The sequence below is a fragment of the Callorhinchus milii genome, unplaced genomic scaffold, assembly GCF_018977255.1.
Source record: "Callorhinchus milii isolate IMCB2004 unplaced genomic scaffold, IMCB_Cmil_1.0 Scaffold23, whole genome shotgun sequence".
In the NCBI taxonomy this organism is placed as follows: domain Eukaryota; kingdom Metazoa; phylum Chordata; class Chondrichthyes; order Chimaeriformes; family Callorhinchidae; genus Callorhinchus; species Callorhinchus milii.
The window spans coordinates 9,660,719-9,682,815 of NW_024704764.1; the positions used below are offsets into that span (position 1 = coordinate 9,660,719).

Here is a 22,097-nt window from a genome sequence, read left to right on the forward strand (position 1 = left end):
AATTTGACTCTGGACAAAGTGAATGGCTGTGCTGTGGGCTCCTGTGTAAAACCACAGATTATTCACCTCGGGTTTGGTTGGAAGTAAAATGGAATGTTTTTAATAAAGAAAACAGAAAGTCAATGATGGAATGAGCAAAAAAAAGCTGCACAATGTAACTCAGTAAATTCCTGTTACACACAAGAGAACAATCAGAAGCCAAACCATTAACGACAGTAGCCAGAGTACAATTAAAACACATCTGATACCATGATGTCCATTCAATTAATCTGAGTATTCGGGGGGAGAGAGGAGGGAAACAAGGAGCCCTGTGAGGATAGAAACTGCAGGGATCTATAGGGTTTGGGGAGAGAAAGGCACGAGGTGGGGGGGATTAAGGCCCCGTCATCGCAGTGTAAAGAGCGGATTACTATTAGAATAGTACCACAAACTCAAAAGGGTTAGCAAATATTTATTGGCCTTGCCTTTCAGCTGACGATTTTTAAAAAATATTTATATTCTACATTTTTGCAGCATTCAAAGCGAATAGTTGTCTAGGGATTGTACGTTAATTGAGGGGTTCAAACAACATCATTAACCACACACATAGTTAGATCAAGAGATATGTGGATGTCTTGTGAAACCTCAGAATAAATTAAACCTTTGCCTCAGTCTTCACTGTCGCCTTTGATGATGCACAAATGAAAACAATGCCGACATTTTGATGTGGTGCCAGAATTCATTTAATTGAAAAATCAAAACCTTGCATGCAATGAAAATGGAGAACAGCTTCTCACATGCTTAAGTAGTAACTATACCAACAGGATGGCATTTTTAACAAACAATTTGGCTTTTGAAATTCTGCTGACATACACGGACACGTACATATCTTCATTGGAGATAATAATAATCCTTGCATTTGATATAGCACCTTAGCACGTCTTTAAGACATCTCAAAGCACTTCTGTGAAGTTGAATTGACTGCCATTGGCTGCCGTGTTGAGCCCATAAAATTTACAGTGTCCCACAAACAGTCATTGATTAAGTGACCAAATTATTATTATTTCTTTTTGAAGGGATTATTACCCACTGAAAAGCAATCCGCCAAATCGACTAACAACCGGGTTCCTACTTACTGCTAGACAGAGGTGTGTGGAGTAAGGAAACTTGCCCACCGTTTCACCTGCCCGGGAATCAAACCCAGGTCCTCTCGCTTGCGAGGTGAGTGCTCTAACCGATAAGCTACAGGACTCCACATTTGACCTTAGCCAACTGCTACCTGCACTGACAGAATGGCAAAGTATGTAAGGCGGCTATCACATACCAGCAAATGCAAAACAGTTTCTATCCCATGTTAGGAGCAGATATCCATCGAAGAGGTACAAACTATAGAGGTTTGAAGTGAAGTAATTGTTCTTTTGGTCATTTATCAAACTGAAAGCTTAGCTCAGTACTAATTTGCTGCCAGTAGATGGAGACTTTTTTCGGAAGTTATGACCTTTAAGTGGCCCAACCGAATCCTGTTATCATGTTATCAACTGGGCTCTCGCTTCCTGCAGTTCCCAAAATATAACATGAAATCTAGAAGTAATGACCCGAAGTATTATTGCTAAAAGGAACAATTGGGAAGTTCGGGAAGCCACAAGCTCCTGCTCGCTCCGGTGGCCAGCGAGCAAGTTAAACTGCAGACAACCCCTTAAACAGATCCTCGTCTCTCATGGGACCGATTGTTACTGAGGTGAACTTAAGAGACTCAACACCAAGAGAATGAGGGAGTGAAATACACCATTTACACCAAACAGTTTATTCCAGAAAGAATGCGGTGTCAATTCAAACGCAGTAACGGCAACGCTGAGAGCGTATAAATGCACCGAGCACGTGATTTCACACTCAGCTAAACGTCATTCAGGTACATCTCTCCCTCTGGGCACCTCGGTTGCCAAGGAACAGAAATATTGCTCGAGCGGCTTGTTCATACCGTTCTGATCTTAAAACTAGCCAGGCATGGTCGTGACATTATGTGTGTCAAGTATCCATCAAGGAGAGAGTCTCTCTCCCTCCCGCCCTCACAAAATTAATTCGAAAATTGTAAGCTTGACGTTTTCATCAGCCAGGCCATTAAATACAGTAACTAAAAGTCAGTCTCTCTGCAGCTGGCTCCAAGTGGTATTTATTCAGCGCTGAGTGACAAACAAAAATGTTTGATAGTTCCATAAATTGATGTGATTTTAAGTTAGCACCAGTTAACATTTCATTATGATGGAAATGGCCTGATTCGGTGAGTGCAGAAAACTAAAAGAGGTAGTCTCCTCTAGAATGGAAGACCAATTTTATAATTAAATGGTATCAAAACTACATAATATGCATAAAAACATTCCATAACTTAATGCCATTTATACTCCTTTCAGAGGAGTGCACTGAGACGCAGTGACACCAAAAGTTGACCAGCAAACATGCATTTGAATAGTGATGCAATCACTTCCCCATTTGAATCATCTGTTGAATTCCCTACTGATGCAAAGATTTGTTCATATTTTCCATATACCTGTGTTTGGGAACGCCTTTTAAAATGGGCCTATTATATGCTAAAAATAACAGCACTGCACCACTGTTACGTGAATTCTAGTACAATAATTTTGTTCCTTTAATTCCAAGGAGCAGTATAAATAGACACATGCTTCTGTGATAGAGGGATTAAAAATGGATGATCGGTCAGAACGCATTACACTGTTCTACAGAGATGGAATCTGGTCGCTCTGGGAATTATGGAGAGAATCGACTGGCATGAATTAAGCTAAGATATGATTGAAATTTCAAAAACTACCCGTAGTTACAACCTGCAAGGGACCTGTTAACTCTGTAGCAAAGCTGAATGTAAACTCAATGGAATATGGAGTCCCATTTGACTGAAGGATTATCATCAGTTAAACTTGGATTAGGAACAGAAACATGGACGGTTTTAAAAGAAACTTTTTATTGGGTTTGCTGAGGTTATAGATATTTGAAGCCCTCATGTAATAATATGGGATGGAGAGATGAGAAGCGCGTTGATAATTAGGAGGGGATGGTTATTGTTGGGGAGGTTAAGAGGAGTTTGTGCTTTGTCCCTCCACCTGGATTCACTCAACAACCGAAAGTGGCAGAATAAGTGGCTGTAAATGATTTTTTTTCTGAACACTAATAAAACTGAGGAAGAGGGAAGAGAGGAGATTATTAAGCACCACTTATAGCAGGAAATATACCACATGGGAGGATTAGCTGGTAAATCTATTTAGATAAAGTGAAACGATTCCAAAACTAAATGCCTCAAACATGTGTCCAATTTCAATTCATCATATTTACTAAATGTGAGTGAGCATTTCAATGATGCATCTCATTCATTTTCTGCTCATTGCATTTAACGACCCAATATATTGGTTACCCACCTGATAGTCTAGTTGGAGGTCAACTGATTCCAGTGCAGTCCAGCCTATTATTGTTACTCATCCCAGTCATGTTATGTTACAATCGTATCACATCCCTGTGAGCAGTGAGACTGCTCTGAGACGCTAACCTCCATGCAGGGTAGCGACTCAGAGCAGTCTGACTGCTCACAGAGATGTGATACAACTGTAATATTAACATGACTGGGATCAGTAATAATAATAATAATCCTTGCATTTGATATAGTACCTAATTATGTCTTCAAGACGTCTCAAAGCACTTCACAGAATATACTGTAAAGTGAATTGACTGTTTATTTTGTGGGCGAAACGTGGCAGCCAATTGCGCACAGCAGTAACCCACAAACGGTATGGATTGAGTGACCAAATTATTAGTTATTTATTTAGTTAAGCTTTAGTTAACTTTGATTATTCAATCATTGTTGAAAAATCTGAGAAATACAAACGTGTGGTTTTTGGGATATTTTTGGTGAATCAAGATTTCATTGTGAAGTCCGGCTCAACTGCTTTTGGTCCATTCCATCCATCTTTTGCAGAAGAGAATATGAAAATTTTGCAATGCTTCTGGCAAATCTGCTCCCTGGCCTTAATGTTATTGCTAGCAAAGCACCTACTTAATCCAAAGCACAAAGAAAACAAAAGCTTTAAGTGAAAAATTGGGTATTGCCGACCCTCTCATTAACATGCTGCTTTTCTAATAACTCCTCACAGTCTGACAGCACTACACCGTAGCTCCATTTCCTCCTCACTGCAGAACGCTGTTGTATGACACTGGTTACTTCTCTTTTTGTCTCACTCCCTTGCACCCATCAACACTCTCTGCACAAAACAGGATGGTTTAACACTGCTTATTCACTCACCGTTATTAGTTACCGGAAACCTGACAGAGCGAACGGCATGAAACCGGGCTTCAAAATAGTCATTCCCCTGGGGAATGGGAAGCATAAGCTGTTTTCTTTGATACTGTGTCACACTATAATTAGAACGTTCCAAAATGCATCTTCAGCAACTCTACTTTCACACCATACTGGCTTCATCTCTTCTGGGACTCACAGTCTAAAGGGGGCTATCCACTCTACTTGGCCTAGATAAACCCAATGGCATTGAGGTCGTGTGTGATCTATTGAGTAGTGGCTAGCAACCCGTAGGACATTCTTCCATCAAGTCACAGGGCTCAACTAAATCCAATACTCAAAAGTACAAATTAATGTAAGTACAAAAAACAACTGCATGAAAGGCTTCGTGGTCTACATACCTCAATAAGTGGCAAGAACCACATCTTATCAGAGATTCAGTATCTCCATGTATTGTTAACCACTGTCCATTTCCCCACGTATTCTACACAACATCAACAAAACCCACTCGCCATATGAAGACTTATGTCAGAAGAGACAAAAGTCATTTTTTTTTAAAATGAGTATTACTGGTTTACAACTGGGAATAAAGGCAACGAGGCAGATCTGATTAACTTTGTACAATTGGCTTAGTCAACAATAACAACTTGCACTGATACAGCGCCCTTCACGCAGGGTGTCAACCCAGAGCACAGTCAGCAACACAAAGGCTTGAAACCAACTGTCTACTCTGGTACATTGAGCAAAGTGTCCACCACACTGTCACTGGGGCCGAGATCAGTTGGAGTCAGCAATAATTGATTAGTTGGTCAATTGAATCCCCAAATTCATTAATTCCAATTGAAATAAAAAAATCAGGCACCTGTTCAAATTATTTTTAATGTGCCTAGTGTTTGTGTTGGAAATATAATAATAATCCTTCCATTTGGTGTAGCGCTTTCACATCGCGAGGTCATCCTAAAGTCTTCACCGGACAAACTGTGTGTTTGTGAGTGAATAGGGACAATATATTATTTTCTTTAGTAATTCAAATAACAATACAAATAAGCTATTCTCTCTGCAAATGAATACTTGGGCACATGGAATCAATCAATGAATAAACAGTCATCTATCAGTATGGACCTGGGGATCATATCCTGCTGGTTACATCACCGGTTGATATATCCTCCAGACACAGATGTCAGCATCTTGCACAGTAACATCAATATCCATAAACTTTGTGATCACATATTTTCTGATCAGACATTCAAGATGATGATAAACTTCAGGAAGTCTTAAAACCACACTATATGTGAGGCGGCCTTGTATAGGTCTGAGAGCACAAAGGGGATGATGTACACAGACAACAGCACAATTGTCTGTGTAATCAGCTGAGACTATTTTTTTTACATAGTAATTCTGTACAGCGACAAATACTGTAGTTGTCCTTATTGTTGTAATCTAGCCATTCTCCTCTTGTTAAGCTTCTTTTAATTCAAAATAAAGTTTGTTTGTACTGATTTGTTCCACATTGAAGCTTAAGAGAAAAATAAAAAAAAAGAAGGGTTTCTTATCCCAGAGGAAATCATTTAGTCAGCCATCTGTAACCCATTACATCAAGCTGTTCGAAACGCATTCCTGGACTGAGCACAGAGTTTCTCAAACTCAAGTCAAGTTTACAGTATCATGACCAGCTTCACCTTGTAATATCAGCCTGAACACTCCACGATTCTCACTGATAAGGATTCTTATATCTTAATTAACACTTCCAGAACACTTAAGAGGACAGTATTACAATGACAGCTTGAAATACATTCAATTAATACTTCTCTTTTCTCAACTGAAAACACATCAAGTTGTGTTAAGGATAAGAAAGCCATTGTACGATCCTTTCAGTAATGGTTAAAATATTTGTCAGTAACTCAGACTTTGCTGTTCAAAGAGTCCTCCCAAATTAAGTGCAGATTGTGCTGGGTTTCTTGCATCTCAGGCAGTGCTGTGGCTAGCCTCACCATGTAATAATCTCCCTGGCTGTCTACCTCATTACCATCCCTAGATCTCTCATCTTTTTCCAAGTTATTACCACATCAATGTCTCTCCCTGCACCCATGCTGGATTTAGTTCTGGGGAATGAAGTGGGGCAAATAGAGCAGGTTTCAGTAGGAGAGCATCTGGACGACAGTGAGCACAATATCATAAGGTTTGGAGTACTTAGGGAACAATCAAAAGTGAAGATACTCAACTGCAAGAGGGCTAATTTCAGTGGGTTAAAAAGGAACATAGCCAAGGTGGACTGAAAATAAAAATTGGCAGGTAAAACAACTAACAAGCAATGGGAAGTCTTCAAGCAGGACATAGTTCAGGGACAGAACAAATACATTCCCATAAAGAGGAAAGGTAGGGCATCCAAACCTCCCTGGATAAATAAGGAAATTGGGATTACAATAAACCAGAAAAAGGAGGCTTATGATAAATGCGAAGTGATGCATTTTAGGAGGAAGAATGAGGCGAGGCAATATAAGCTAACGGTAGAATCTTAAAGGGGTTGAAGGAGAGACCTGGGGGTTCATATAGTAAATCTTTGTAGGTGGCAGGACAGGCAGATAAAGCTGTTAAAAAAACGGGATACTAGGCTTTGTAAATAGGGGCATTGAATACAAAAGTCAGGAAGTTATGATGAAGCGTTTTAAAACACTGGTTAGGCCTCAGCGAGAGACTGGGTTCAGTTCTGGGCCCCACACTTTAGGAAGGATGTCAAGGCATTGGAGAGGGTGCAAATGAGATTTACCAGGATGGTACCAGGAATGAGGGGCTTCAGTTATCAGGAGAGGCGAGAGAAGCCAGGATTATTTTGCTTAGAGCAAAGGGGGTTAAGAAGAGACTTAATATAAGTTTTCAAAATTATGAGGGCTTTGATAGGGTGAACAAGGAGAAACTATTTCCACTGGAGGGTGGGTCGGTAACCTGAGGATACCGATTGAAAATAGTTGTTAAAAGAAACAAGGGGGAGGTGAGGAGAAATGTTTTCACACAGTTGTTCGGATCTGGAATGCATTGCCTGAAAAGGTGGTGGAAGCCGATTCGATAACAACTTTAAAGAGAAGTAGATAATTATTTGGGGAGGACAAATTTGCAGGGCTGTGGGGAGAGAGCGGGGGAGTGGGATTGATTTGGATAGCTGTTTTCAAAGAGCCGGCATAGGTACAATGGGCCGAATGGCCTCCCTTTGTGCTGTATAATTCTACGATTCTTTGAACTGCACTGCTCCGTTCTCAACTTCCAATGTGAACAGCTATTGGTAAGGTTGGCTGGCCACTTTGCTAGGAGTCTTCTTAGTAACCTGACTACCGAGATTTTCTGACGAAAGGTCATTAACCTGAAACGTTAACTCACTTTCCCCTCTTCATAGATGCTGCCTGACCTGCTGAGTGTTCCCAGCGACGTCTGTTTTTATTACTGAGATTTTCTAGTTGGCTGGAAACATGAAGGCAGAGCACCGATGCATCACATCCTATTACTGACTTCATCTGAAATTTCAACAACTGGCATAACTCTGTCCTCAGAGGCAAGTAGTAAAGGAAAATTCTATGGAGAACAATAATACAGTTTAAGTTCAGGAAGTTCAAGTTCACTGATATGCAGACAATGGGCTGAGCGCTTTGCTCTTTATTCAGGATGTGACTGGAGGGTGGGAAACTGCACATGACCTTCATTCCCAGGCTGTCTAAATCCAGCAGTGTGAAAGCATGAAGACTATAATAATAATAATCCTTGCATTTGATACAGAGCTTTATCACAACTTCAAGACACCTCAAAGCTCTTCATAGAATATACTGTAAATTTAATTGACTGCCTCTCTTCAGGAAGCTGGTAATTATCTTTTCTTTAAAATCGGGGGAAAAAATCATTATTTGAGAAAACATATTTGTATAGTACCCTGTGCCAAAAATCAACAGTCCTACTTACAGGGTGAAGAAAAGAAGCATATCTGATTCACTTTAACAAGAAAATTGGATTGTCTGTGAGGGATCCACTGGATCACGTGCAAGCTGTGCACATTTCGAACAGTAAGTTACGGGAATTCGGGCAGTGTAACAGCACAGTCTTCTGTCACCCTCCTACCCCTCCCAGCCCTCTATCCCTCCCAGTCCCAACCCTGTGACTGTCCAGCGCCTTGGGATGTCCTCCCAACTTGAAGGGTACTATACAAATGAAATTTGTCGTTGTTGATATCTACACCACATGAGACCGATTTTCTATAAGACACCAATCACTAACCTAATGTAAGTGATTGCCTTATACTTTATTTACATTTATTTTAAAGTGATTTTTCCTGCCTATTACAGACAGAAGCACTAAGCAGCACCCACTCTTCTCTCATCCGCAGGCTGCGATGCGACTGATGCTGCTATGGTGCACTATTCATTTAACTTCCAAGTCAAACAAATGAATCCTAAAAAGAAAATAAGATGCCTTTTCTGATGGGAGATGCACACAGTGGGGCAGGGAATTCCTAGGACAAAAAAAAAATCAGCTGGAGCAGGGAAGCAGAACAATGATGGATTACAGACTGGAGATGGAGGTGAAGGAGAGGGCAACCGTTTTGTAGATGAAGTGCAATTTAACTCTGCTGGAGTGGATTTTTCTAGCATAAACACAGTTTGAGACTGTTGTATCACTCCTCTCTCTGAGGGGTGATCTAAAGCAGATATTGACTACTAGGCATTAGAAAATTATTCGGTGAACAAACATAACCTGAAAGACATATTAATCTTTGGAAGTATCAGAATTTAATAATAAAAAGGCTTAAAAGGTCTATAAAGATCCCATGATGTAGTTAGTGGAGTCCTTCAGCTCAATGATTAGAGCGCTCGCCTTGCAAGAGAGACACCTGGGTTCAATTCCAGGCAGAGGACGAAACCTTGGACAAGTTTCCTTACTCCACACACCTAATAATAATCCCTCCAAAACAAAACAATAATAAATTGGTCATTTTCAATCCACAACTCTTTGTGGGACGCTGCTGTGCGCAATTGGCTGCCGCGTTTTGCCCACAAATATACAGTCAAATTCACTTTACAGTCTATTCTGTGAAGCGCTTTGAGACGTCTAGAAGATGTGAAGAGCGCTATATCAAATGCAAGGATTATTATTACTATTATTTGGACTCGGCAATAAGCTGCAAGTTAATATTGGCCACTTGCTACATTTTCTTCCAAAGAATTTTTGCCTTAAAATATTGGCAACTGCAATGAGTGTTTTTTTTACAGCTCGCAGTCTGGAGATGATTTGCGATACTGCATATCTTTGGAACACATTATTTAGCCTTTCTCTTCTCCAGCCTAATTCACAACAACGAACAAATCAGATATACAGTATAACTTTTGAGTGTGGTTTACCTTAACAATAAATCAACGTGAGACAGACACCAGGTTAGATACTTTTTAATATCGCTTAGTAATTTATGATGTGGTAAACCGCAGCTCACCATTGATTATTATCCACACTACAATATTCCATACAGTGACATTCCAGAAAACACCCAATTACACCTTTCCAAGGAACAATGCTTCCGTGGTCAGCAAAGCCTGACACAACCGAATTGTGCACCCGAGACACTAATCGAGCAAACCTAGAGCAGCCAGAGATGTGATCCAATTTACAAGTAGATACCAGTGCTAGCAGTCTGCACACTGTAGGGCATTGTGGCTCGGGGGCATTTGCAGCCCTCAGCAAACTTTCTGCTTCACGTACACCTTAATTTCCATTCAATGTCTGCCGAGTGATGGCAAGTTTCCGAAAGATCCTTTCACTTTTTTTTGCTATCATCTACAGAGCAGGTGAAAGGATCTTATTGAAGAAGAACAGCTGAGCCTGCAGACACACACATACACACACCTTTCTGTGGTCAATTTCGTACAACATGGCTGATATCAGGAACTCACTGTGAGTAGAATCACTGAGACAGACATCCCTTCACCCCACGGCACATGGGCTTTTTTTNAATAAAAACATACAAACATTTCCTTCCTGTCGCCTGATTCACCCACATGGGAAATGTCAGAGCAGCCATAACAGTGGTGGTAAGAAAATACAGCTCTGATCCAAATATGTCACATAACTGAAAATCAATCATGTACTCAATGGCCAAACTTAAAAATAATAACTGAAGGAAATCCCCACCTTAATATTCCTTAAATAAATTTCTGATTTTAAATTCTATAATGACTCCCTTCGACGTCCTGCTTGGCCGACTGATGGTGAAGACAGGAGTTCCTGACTATAACAAGAACTTGCATTTATTTAACGCCCTTCATGCAGGATAGCATCTCAGGGTTCCTGGCTCGGTGGTACAGGACTGCTCTGGGATGGGCCTTTCCTGATTTCCAGCCTTAACACTCTAACACTTAAAACAGTTAAAGTTATAGGTCGAGCAAACCTATGCTGAACTAAGACAGGACGAGGCTCCAGATAATATCGTTTAACATGTTATGATACCACAAAACTCGACACACAATTCAGACTAACAAGATAAAACGCCGCTGTACATTTTATCTTCATCAATCAAGACATTTATTTGGCTTGAGTTTTGTCTGATGCGCGTTAAAAGCTGGTGATTCTGCAGTTCAATTTGGTAAACTAGTAGTCAGAGCAGAGCGTGCCCTGCTTCAGTGTTGCTAATCCTATGAGGTATTAGTGCCTCCAATGCAAGTCGTCAGCGCGTAGTTTCTGGAGGCTGTTTCAGGATCAAGAGTAGCCATGTGTTTGTTCCTTGCCCTTTTAAACCACAGGCTCCACTTGAAAACCAAGACAAAGGCAGCACACAAATACTGTGAAACTATCGTCCTCCTCTTCCCCCATCCAATAAATCCTCACAAGCCCCACATTCCAGGTTACCTTGTATGGTTATCCCTGTTTGGTCTGTGGCCCTTCAGCCCGGAGCGTTGGCAGGTAGAATGAAGCCATATTGAGCTGCAGCTGTTACAAGCTTCGGTCGTCTCGTAGTTGCTCAGACTCACAATCGCACAGCTGCCACATCACATTCTCTGCCTACAATCCCGTCCAGTTTCACTTGACCCTAATACAGCCAGCGCAAACGAATGAAACACTTGCATTCAGCGACAGATGCTCGGTTTACTATTTTGCAACAAACTTTATCTTCCACAACTTCAACAGCAGCAGGAGTCACGGGGTACAGTTTTTTTTTAATTAAGAGACCTATTTCATGCACTGTGATGATAGCCCTGCCCTGCGTCTGGACCACACAAGCCCAATGAAGATGCTATAATGGAACAAGTGATCGTTGCGTCGGGGACATTACTTCAAAGATTTCTAATTATTGTTTAACAGTATTAGGAATACTGCAGGTAGACCTGAACAATAGACAAGGATCTCTGGATATTTCTGAACACAAACTCTTTGGCGTGTTTACTGTTCTGTCACAGAATAATGCGAGCTAAGGAATGGCTTCTGGGGAACAGTCCACACAAGTAAGTATTTCTAAACAGGCAATCCATTTGGCTTAAAGTTCAAATAAGACACCCACAATCTTCAAAATAGATTAGAAAACCAACGTAATAAATCAAATGCGTCTTAAGTCAAATATTTCAGAGATTTGTCTTTCTTGTTCGGCTTAACCCAAAAGAAGCCCTTACTCAACTGTAAGAGAATGCAACCTTTGAGGATTACAACTTCATCCTAGCCTCCAGAGGCCCCAAACCACATTTTCCAGAATGTTTTATTATTTACCCTCATCCCTCATGCATTCGACCAGCAAAGATTGGGGTCAGAGTCTCACTGATGCACAAAGTTCCTCTCCTGAAACATGATTATCCTTCTTTACTGTTTTGAGTTAGATTCTAAGCTGAAATTGACCAAAACAGTGCCAGCTACTAACCACTACCTTAAACAGACCTACCTATATTTTGGCAGCGAGGCAAACGTGTACCATACTTTTACACAAAAAAAAGTACAATTTACAGATGCTGGAAGCTTCAAACTATTAAACAACCCTAACCCTCGTAGATTTCCCCCCGATCAATTGTGTATAGTCGCAGCAGTTTGGGTTAAGCCGGGTGATGAGTTAAGAGATCTATTCCAAACCAGTTCAGTAAAATCTACTACAGCTAACACTGCTTCTATAAACTAATACAGTGACCTCTGATAAAGGACCACATTAACTCCCACAATCCTTCCTCTCCCTCAAACAAGCAACACATCTGTTTACCCCAGACCCCAGGTGAGCTGTTGCAAGGATGCCTTTAAATTGGACTCCACTACTGAAGGGGGTCTGGATTTAAAACCTGCACCTACAGTTTCAGGTATTTACACCTTCACGGAGAATGCAATCACAGGGTGCAAGTACAGCTGAAAGGTGGCAAAATACATTGATGCTCCGACCTCCGGCACCAAGGAAGCCGTAGCATCCATGATTGGCCACGCACTGAGGCTCCTATTGTGGCTACGTCACCAGACAGAGGCAGCTGCCGCTAAATGCTTCCCCGCAGAGGGAGAGAGAAGTTAATCCTGAACCACTGCACAGTCGGGTGAAACTGAGGAGCCACAGAGGTGCCACAATCGTGGAATTTAATTTGAACTATTCATTTTTTAAAAAGCCAGGAAGGAACAACACAGTAATCCCATATCCAACAGCCACGTGGGTGACTGCATTTCCTGGGAGTTGTTAATAGAATGGTGACATTTTCAACAAACAGCTGCTTTGAAAGCAACAGGATGGTTGTGACAACAACAAGATCCAATTATTTCACTTGAAGGCAAATCCATAAATAGATCATTTTAGTTTAGCAGACAATATCCTAAATACATAACGGGAATAATGAGCAGAACATGAATAGAGAGTAACAGAATCATAGAATTTTACAGCACAGAAGGAGACCATTCAGCTCCCAACTAGTCCCACTCCTCCACACTTACTCCCTAGCCCTGCAAATCTTTCCTTTTTAAGTACCTATCTAATTCCCTTTTGAAAGCTATTGTCAAATCTGCTTCCACCGCCCTTTCAGGCAGTGCATTCCAGACCGTAACAACTCTCTGGGTAAAAAAAATTCCTCATCTGCCCTCTGGTTCTTTTGCCAATTATCTTAAATCTGTGTCCTCTGGTTACCGACCTACCCGCCAGAGTAGGCGGAGAATGCGGACTAAAATCACTTCCCATCAGTAAAATAAGTAAAGGGATTCCAGAATATTTTTGCTAAAGGCAAAGCTTGCAAAACCATTCAATCTAATCCCAGTGGTACAGTATTCAGTATATTTACTGTACCATGGGGAAATTCCCTTCCCAAATAAAGATTGCTTCAAATAACAGCTTTTACCATCAAAAAAGGTGTCACTTTATATTTGGGTTATTTTGTTAACTTCCTTTCTTTGCTGTTTGGTGCAATGGTTTATTAAAGATTACCCCTAAGGCATTTAACTAGCAATAAAACTCTCAGATCCCTGGTGGGTAACAAAGGACAAGGTGAGGAACACTGCTGTGAAAAGGGGGGACGCTGGATGTTTAAGTGCTTACTGTTCTTTATTTTGAAAGTCACAGTAAAGCTTTCCAAAGACAATCCATGTTTTATTCATGGTTGAGCAAGAGGAACTTCTATGAAGAACTACAGTATCAAATCCTCTCACAGTAAACCCAACCTAAATGTACCATGGACTTATACAATGAACTAATTCAGCAGTTCTTTGTAATGGGAGCCTGAGCGTCAATGCTGAATCTATTAGAATTTTTTTTTGCTGGACTCCCTAAGCACAACGTCTTCAAAAAGCAATTGTCCATAACATACATAAATTCTCACTTCTGAGAACATGACAAACCTGTAGGTACATTAAACATACTCTGATATATAGACTACAATCTCCAAAGACCGTATGTCCTTCTGGTTAAGAAATACAGTCACTACAATTTACAGTAAAATCTTGTGAAGCGCTTCCAAGACGTTTAGATGACGTGATAAAGTATTGAATAAAATCTAAGGGTTATTATGATAGGATTATTATAAGATGGTCCAAACCTCACAACTTTCTACACTGGCTCCTAAATTTAGTCTTAAAGGGAAGGAACAGATTTTCAATGGCAACACACTTCTGCGGTAATATGTAAATATATTCATAATGTAGTGTTGAAAAACAATGAGCATCCCAGATATACAGACCAATTTATACAAATTATAAAATTTTCACTTACTCAGTTACTCAGAGACACTGGGGAAAAACAGTCAGTACAAAACACAGACAGCACTCCTATTGCTGAATCAAAAGCAAATAACGCTGTTGATAATAATAGTAATCATCCTTGCATTTGATATAGCGCTTTATCACATCATCGAGACGTCTAAAAGCGCTTCACAGAATATATTGTGAAGTGGACTGAATGTGTATTTTGTGGACAAAATACGGCAGTCGGTGGCGCACAGCATTGTCCCACAAACAGTCGTAGATTGACTAACCAAATTTCTCAAAGAGCTTCACAGAATTTTTTAGTGTAAAGTGGCTTTTTTTAGTGACTGTATTTTGGAGGCTGATGCAGCAGCCAATTTGCACACAGCGATGTCCCACAAACAGCCGGGAAGTGAATGTTGATTTTATCTGGGGAATGTCTTCATGCAGTGAGATCCAAGATTGGGATACTCAAATTTACTACAGTATTTGGTCCGAGAGAGCATGTGTAGATTGGTGTATGCCGAATTAAACCACTTTACAGTATAACCTGTGAAGCGCTTTGAGATGTCTCAACGACACATGGCGCTATATCAAATGCAAAGGGTTATTATTGTAAACTTCTCGTCAATTATAATATCCTGCAATTCACCACAACATTTTATCATTGATGGAATTATGAGTATACACACACAGGCAAGGTCGTGATCTGAAGGAGAGCAACCGAAACATTGCTGAAAATGATTTAATTTTGAATTCAGTGCCCAAGATGTACAAAATGCCACTCGATTCCCAGTTTCAGGTACTGTGTAAAAGACAGCAGCTACACCCTACTGATTTTTCATACACTGTATATCGATCACCAGCTTTAACTCGAGGGCAGTGTAGCAGGGAGTAAGCACACAGACACATAAAACAACACAATGAGTTGAGGCGTAAGAAAATGGTCAGTGGGGGAAATCAAGATACCCAGAGGAAATAGAAGAGTTTTTTTTTCTAGTTATCCTTTCGCACCCATCTCAAAATTGTGAAGTGGTTTAAGTCTGTTAATGTCTGCAAGAACTCACATTTTCTGCCACAATGCAATTGGTTTCAAGATGAAGTACTTGACAAGAATAATCTTGGGATTTCTATGTGAATTGTTCTAAGGAAACGAGAATGGAAAGAGCCTTTGAGTGACTACCTACAGTATAAACACTATTTAAATACACTTTTAGCAAAGAACGTATTCCAAAACACTTTGCATTTATATAGCGCCCTATAGCGAGTGGGGTAGTGTCTCAGAGCGCTTAACAGTGGCTGAGCTCGACTCTGAGCCGGGGAGAGAGGGGAGACTGTAAGCACGGTTTTAAATTCACATTTAAAAGCTGCTCTAATCTCCCTTCTCTAGACTTCCCCTGCATTTTCGTTCAACTTGCATACATTACCGAACCACAAAAATATCAATCTCAAATTCCAATTCACCTTCTGGCTACTGGAAAAGTCATTAAAAGGGAACTGTGGAAAACATTGGGGGCACATGAGGAATTTGATGTGATATCATACGTGCAGAACCTATAAAGGACTGAAGAAATACCATTGTAAAAGCTAGAATCTCAGCAGTTACATGAAAGTGCCAATTCCGTGATGAACAATCACAACATTCCCCAGGACTGCTGATACAGCAAGAGAATAAGTCTCAGATGTACACTGATGTAATGCACTGCATATCATTTAATACCAACACCGCCATGCCTTGACTATTTTGTATCCTTCGCAAGCTCCCCATTGAGATTACTGCGAGACAGATTGACTATTTGTGGTCTGCACGGAATAAATTCAAGACTTTTTTAATAAAGGAACAGGTGGCGCTGTTATGGAATAAATGACAGATTTCAATGTATGATGAAATGAGGTTTTTTTTTCCAATTAAAATGAAGGCAGATCCTTTCTTCTCATGAAGTAATAGTACACCGAGGTTTGAATTCAGAACTCCAGGAGAACTTCACAAAGCTTTTTTTTTAAATTAAGAAGAAGGAGCCTCTTGCACAGAGATTATGAATCATGTACTGCAGTAGTTATAGTTCAGGATGAAGGGGAAAGAAAATATAAAAGAATCTAATTGGGGGAGAATGTGATGAAATACAAACTCAAGAGGCAACAAATGTAATACTTCAGAAATCATGGTGATAATAATTCTTGCATTTGATATAGCGCCTGATCATGTCATTGAGATATCTTAAAGCACTCCACAGGATATACTGTAATGTGAATTGACTATGTTTTGTGTCACAAAGCAGTCATAGATTCTGGGCACAGTGACTTTACATTGACTGTAATTTTGTTGTACAACGTTCTAAGAATTTGGGTACTAAGTATTTTTAAGTATATATAATCCCAACATTATATTTCCTGAAAATCAAAACTACATGCTACGTTTTCAGTCACAAATTGAGTTTGCTTTTACTAACTACCTTCACATTAGGCCAGTCTAAATGCTCCATGTTATTTTTCCTCCCAATCTTTTGGCATTTTTCCCATTGCTTTATGGTTTCTAATTTGCTTCTGCGCTCTCTAATAGACTGCTGTAGCACCAGCTTTTCCCTCTGGCAGCTGTAGATGTGTGTGAGCAAAAGGCTTTCAGGGAACCCACAGCAGCCAAACTACCTGGTTAAGAGGGAGGTTCTGTTCTTTTCGCCTGATTAAAGGAGCAGTAAGTACTTGGCTCGAGAGTTCTTTGATTAATATCTGCTACATGGAAGTCAGGCGCAATCAATCAAAGGGAAAACACTTCCTTACAACATTAACCAATCCTGAAAGGAACTCTAGCCAGTAAAGTATAAAGGGTCAGCGCAAACTTTAATTATACAACTGGGAGGCAAATACTTAGCATTCTGGTGTAGGGAAATGGGAAAAGTTACATAAAAGTACTTTAATTTTTTGATTTTTTAATTGAGTCTTTATTTTAAAATTTGTTGGGTTGTGTCCAATTTAAGAATGAAGGATTACTGTAGGGAGATTTTTACAAAAGGTGCATAAATCACGATACTCAAACCTTGTACACCCCAATTGTACACACCAATGGTCTCTTATTTTTCAATAATTTTTAACTAACTTTAATGTTCAAAGAGCTACTTTTTTTTTTGAAAGGCCAATAATTTTGTCATGGAGTACATCATAAACACTGTGACTTGAGATGACAGCATTCCAATAATGTTTGTCATGGCATGGAAGCGGCGGGACTTTTACTGTATATAGGGCTTTGCTCACAACGTCAGGCCACGTCTACATCTCCAAGGTTTGTGAATTGACTGAGATTTTAGCTGCAATAAATCTCTAATATGGTCCCAATAACATTTTGTTCAGAGCCAAAAAACTGAATACCAGTTTCAAACATTTTGAAGACTAAACTTCGACTCTTACCTGCTACAGAATTCGGTCGAGGCATCAGGTAGAGAGGGATGGAGTGGACAGACTGAGATGAGACGGTCTCCAGGTTTCTTTCTGGGAATTTATTCAGGCTGAAGGTGGAACCGGCTATATTCTCATCCACTCGGTACAGGCAGGAGTCCAGGCCTGATTTCTGATGCCAGGGCTTAAGGTTGACCCTCGAGCTTGATTCCTTGCTGCTCTCGCCGCCATATTTGGAATGCTCGACATTTTCTGAATAGCTTGTCAACGTGGCTGCAGATGAGGGGCAAAGATTGAAGGATTGTTTTATGGGGTGTGCAAACGAACTTGAGCATTATCTGTTGAGCATTTCCTGACGTGAAAGGCACTATGGAAATGCAATTTGACGATGTTGTTGTTGAACCCCCCCCTCGTTTACATCAGGTTACTATTAGCAGAGTTCTTGCATATGCAGGTCAGCAGCATTTAAAACAGCGTACTCATTAGAATACATTTATTGTATAGTACAAAGCACAAAAAGGTCAAACAATGTGTACAGCATTAAAGATGAACCACTTCAGTTAGTAACATTCAAATGAAAATGCCCTTGAATCCTTTTTCTGAGCTAATTACTTGAAAACTGAACACTGTATCGGTGTCAGCACAGGCTATTTAGCTCAGCCTATATTCCAGCAGAATCCATCAGCAGTTGCTATTTTTGAATAGGTTCGGAATGATAGCGATTTTATAGGGACAAATGCAATGGAGGTATCTTATGGAAGATTTTCGCAGCAGGTTTGTGAATTGGTTATAGTGATATTTTATAGGAATATTCTAAAGCAAAAGTGAAAAAACTCCACCTCGTGAAAAATGAATGAGGGACTTTTTAAATAAAATGAACAAAGTGGAAGTAGACGCTTGTGAATATTCCAGTGTCTTTTTCAATATAAATTCTCTTCAATCTCTGTGTGTGAATTTCATTGAATTACAATATAATTTTCACAGCGGTGGCATGAAATCCGTTGGACACTATCTATATATCGTAAGTGCCATAGATTTAAAAACATTTCTGTGTTAATATATAGTTTCATAAATTATAGTACATTGATATAGTTTCATATATAGGTTATATGTACATTTAGGAAGGGTGTGTTGTTTTTATGTGTGTATGACTTCATGCTGAAGACAGTTGCTAATTGTACAATGTTGGAGGGCAGCAACAGTGTGTTACTATTTTACTATTTTAGAGTTATCAGTCAGCTGTTTGGGTACATTCATGGGTATCACACAGAAGGAGGCCATTTGGCCCACCGTGCCTCTGCTGCTCTGCAGCAACTATCCTTTTATTCCCTGTTCCCCGTACCCATTTATATTTCTCCTTTTCAGATTCCATTAACTGACCTTATCTAATTCCCTTAATAGGTACCAAGCATGTCAGTAAAATGCTGCTTGCAATCTGATCAAACCTACATTTTCCTGATGTGAATATAATGAATCTAGGTTAATTGCACAGCAATCAGTGTTTTTCTACAGATCAGAATTCCTCACTGTAGGGGAAGGGCTGAGAATGTTTTTTTTATATACACATAAAGTGGGAATACTTTAAATAATGTGCTGCCTTAGATTTTATTTCCTTTCTCAGTGGAGCTTTCCTATTCTATCAGGACTCTCTCACAAACTGGCACACTGCGACCTCAGAGAACCCAAATACGTCTAGACCATTAATCCTCTGACTGTCACAGATAAGTACAAACCACATTTCAGAGGACTTACCAATAATGCCACTGTCCCTGCTCTCGAGGGTGGAGGTAGGACTGGTGACCGTTCCGTAAGAGCAGTCCTTGGTCGTGGCAGTCGTACTGACTGTGGGGAGGGTAGAGCAGGGACTATTAGCAGGCGGAGACGCAGTACTGCTGGTCAATGTGGAGCACGGGCTGATTCGCTGGGTCTCTGCAGGTGCCTAAGAATAAATCAGAAATCATCATGAGGTGCTACAGAAGAAGGTAACGTAGGTCTGTATTTTTACTCGTGCTGATACAGGAAGAACACTCTTTAAAAGTGTTATTGCCAGAAACTCCTGTTTGCATCTCTCGAATGTCACAAAGTAGGTATGTCAGAAACAGAGGAAAATGACAGTCATCATTTTAATTTTTTTTCCCCTTATTAAAAAGTGAAGTGGAAACCTTCACACAAAAGCTTAATACATCCTTTTAGATCAGAGCTGAACCTAGGAATTTAAGGTCATGATGCAGGCCCTGTTGCCATGGTCACAGCATAGACTATTTGAAGCGGTAACCATAAAAGGCCCTGCCTCCTCTGGAGTTACCAAATTAATGTGCTTGGAATCAATTCTAATGAGTGCAATGTGTCTAATTATCATGCATGGACAGAAGCCGTTTGCTTCGTATGCCACTCTCACATGAGTGTTACCCCACTCGTCGTTCAACGAACCAACTGAGCTCAGCATCTCATTGTTTAGAGTGAAGCAGTAACCTGCAGAAAACCTGAATTTACAGGCAGAAAAAAAAAATCCAAACAAAATGCAATGAGTGACGAAGAGGGCAGGTGACTGCAAACGAACAGATCAAACAAGGTCGCGGAGCGACAGCAGACGCAGTTCAATATGGTCAAGTAGGACCAATAATAAAAATAATAATAATCCTTGCATTTGATATAGCGCCTTATCATGTCTTCAAGATGTGCCAAAGCACTTCACAGGATATACTGTAAACTGTATTGACTGTATACCTTGTGGGCAAAATGCAGCAGCCAATTACGCACAGATGTGAAAATGGCAGGTGTGTTATTACATTGACAAAAGTGTTGTTCTTCATATCAGACAAAAAGTTGCCATCTCATGTACATCTCGAGAGGGTAGATGCTAGTGATGCCAGTGTCACTGATCAGAAAACCCTACTGAGCCAGTCAGTGTTCTGTCAGAAACACTCAGCGCTCCACTTACTGTAGGGCCCCAATAAAACCGAGGCAAACCAATGCGTTCAGTTACCCTGGGTTTAAACTGTGTCATGATTATCATGGGCTTCAGATGTTGCAATTATTAACCTATTATAAAATAAAGAACATCCTGTTAGACATTGTTAAGTATGCACGATGTTGTGTGCTGGGCGTGTGCCAGAGAGGATCAAAGAAACAGTCAAACAGATTGTGGCTTTATGTGATGTGCACCCTTTTAAAAAAATCTTGAAATAAAAAGCAGATTTAATTACCAGCACAATTCACTTCCTACAGATCACAGATAAAAACTTATACAACTCTCAGGCTGACTGTTGTTTTTAAATCCCAAGGACCCTGAAGCCTCCGCGTGTTACACTGTCAACCTTGAGAACCTCTCCCTTTGTCTCCTCATTCCTTTCTTCAGAAGGGCAGAATCCAAACACAGTGCCTCCAGACTATTCCTGGATAGATTTACCCAATTGTGGAGTAGTTAGAACATTCGCCTCACATGCGAGAGGACCTAAATTTGATTCCCAGGCAGGGCGAAAAGTTGAGCGCCTCTGTCCCTGTTTTTACCTAACAGTAAGTAGGAACCCTGTTGTTAAGTCCACAAAATATACAGTCAATTCACTTTACAGTATATTCTGTGCAGCGCTTTGAGACACCTCGAAGGCATGATAATGCGATATATTGAATGCAAGGATTATTATTATTATTATTATTAAAAATCAACAACATAGGATTGACACCAATGACAGTAAAGTACTTAACCTCATATTGCTTGAGTCATGTTATATATACCTACACTAAAAACAGGATCTTAAAAATAACAACCCAGCTCCAATGCATAGGACAGCAGCAGAAATAAACACAACCCTTTAGGTGAACAACAGCAGCTTGCATTTGTACAGCACCCTTCAGAGGATAGTGTCTCAGAGCACTGAACGTGCCCTTCCTTATGTGCGGCTAGCTCTCCACATTACTGAATGTTATTTCTAACCCGTGTTATTCTAAGAGTGGTCTCAGTTACCTTCCCCGTCTATAAATCTCTTGCTAGGCATTTATGAGAAGTACAGGACGTCAGCAAATCTCCACAGTACCTCGACCTGCGAATTCTCACTCCCCGTTAGTAGGAATAGGCATGTAATTCACCACAAAAAAAGCAGTTTAATACAAATTCTGTTGAAATGTATTTAGTTATCCCCTGCTTTTACAACTCCCTGCAACATGTACTCTTACCCCACAGCTAGGCCACTGCCTCTTACAAATACCTTGAAACCAGGTCCAATGAGTTACCAGATTATGGGTCTGAGCCCCAGAGAACGTAAGCAAATTTAAGGAAGCAACT

The 22,097-nt window shown here is 40.3% G+C and overlaps 1 protein-coding gene across 1 annotated transcript in view; it reads right to left on the reverse strand.

The window, feature by feature from the left end:
* LOC103187735 (protein TANC2) overlaps positions 1-22,097 on the reverse strand; it is a 140,033-nt gene that overhangs the window by 45,701 nt on the left and 72,235 nt on the right. The window contains exons 7-8 of the mRNA XM_042343161.1: positions 19,568-19,754; positions 17,828-18,088 (exon numbers count right to left, since the gene is read on the reverse strand). Coding sequence (XP_042199095.1) covers positions 17,828-18,088; positions 19,568-19,754 — 448 coding nt within the window. The remainder of the gene's footprint in view (positions 1-17,827; positions 18,089-19,567; positions 19,755-22,097) is intronic.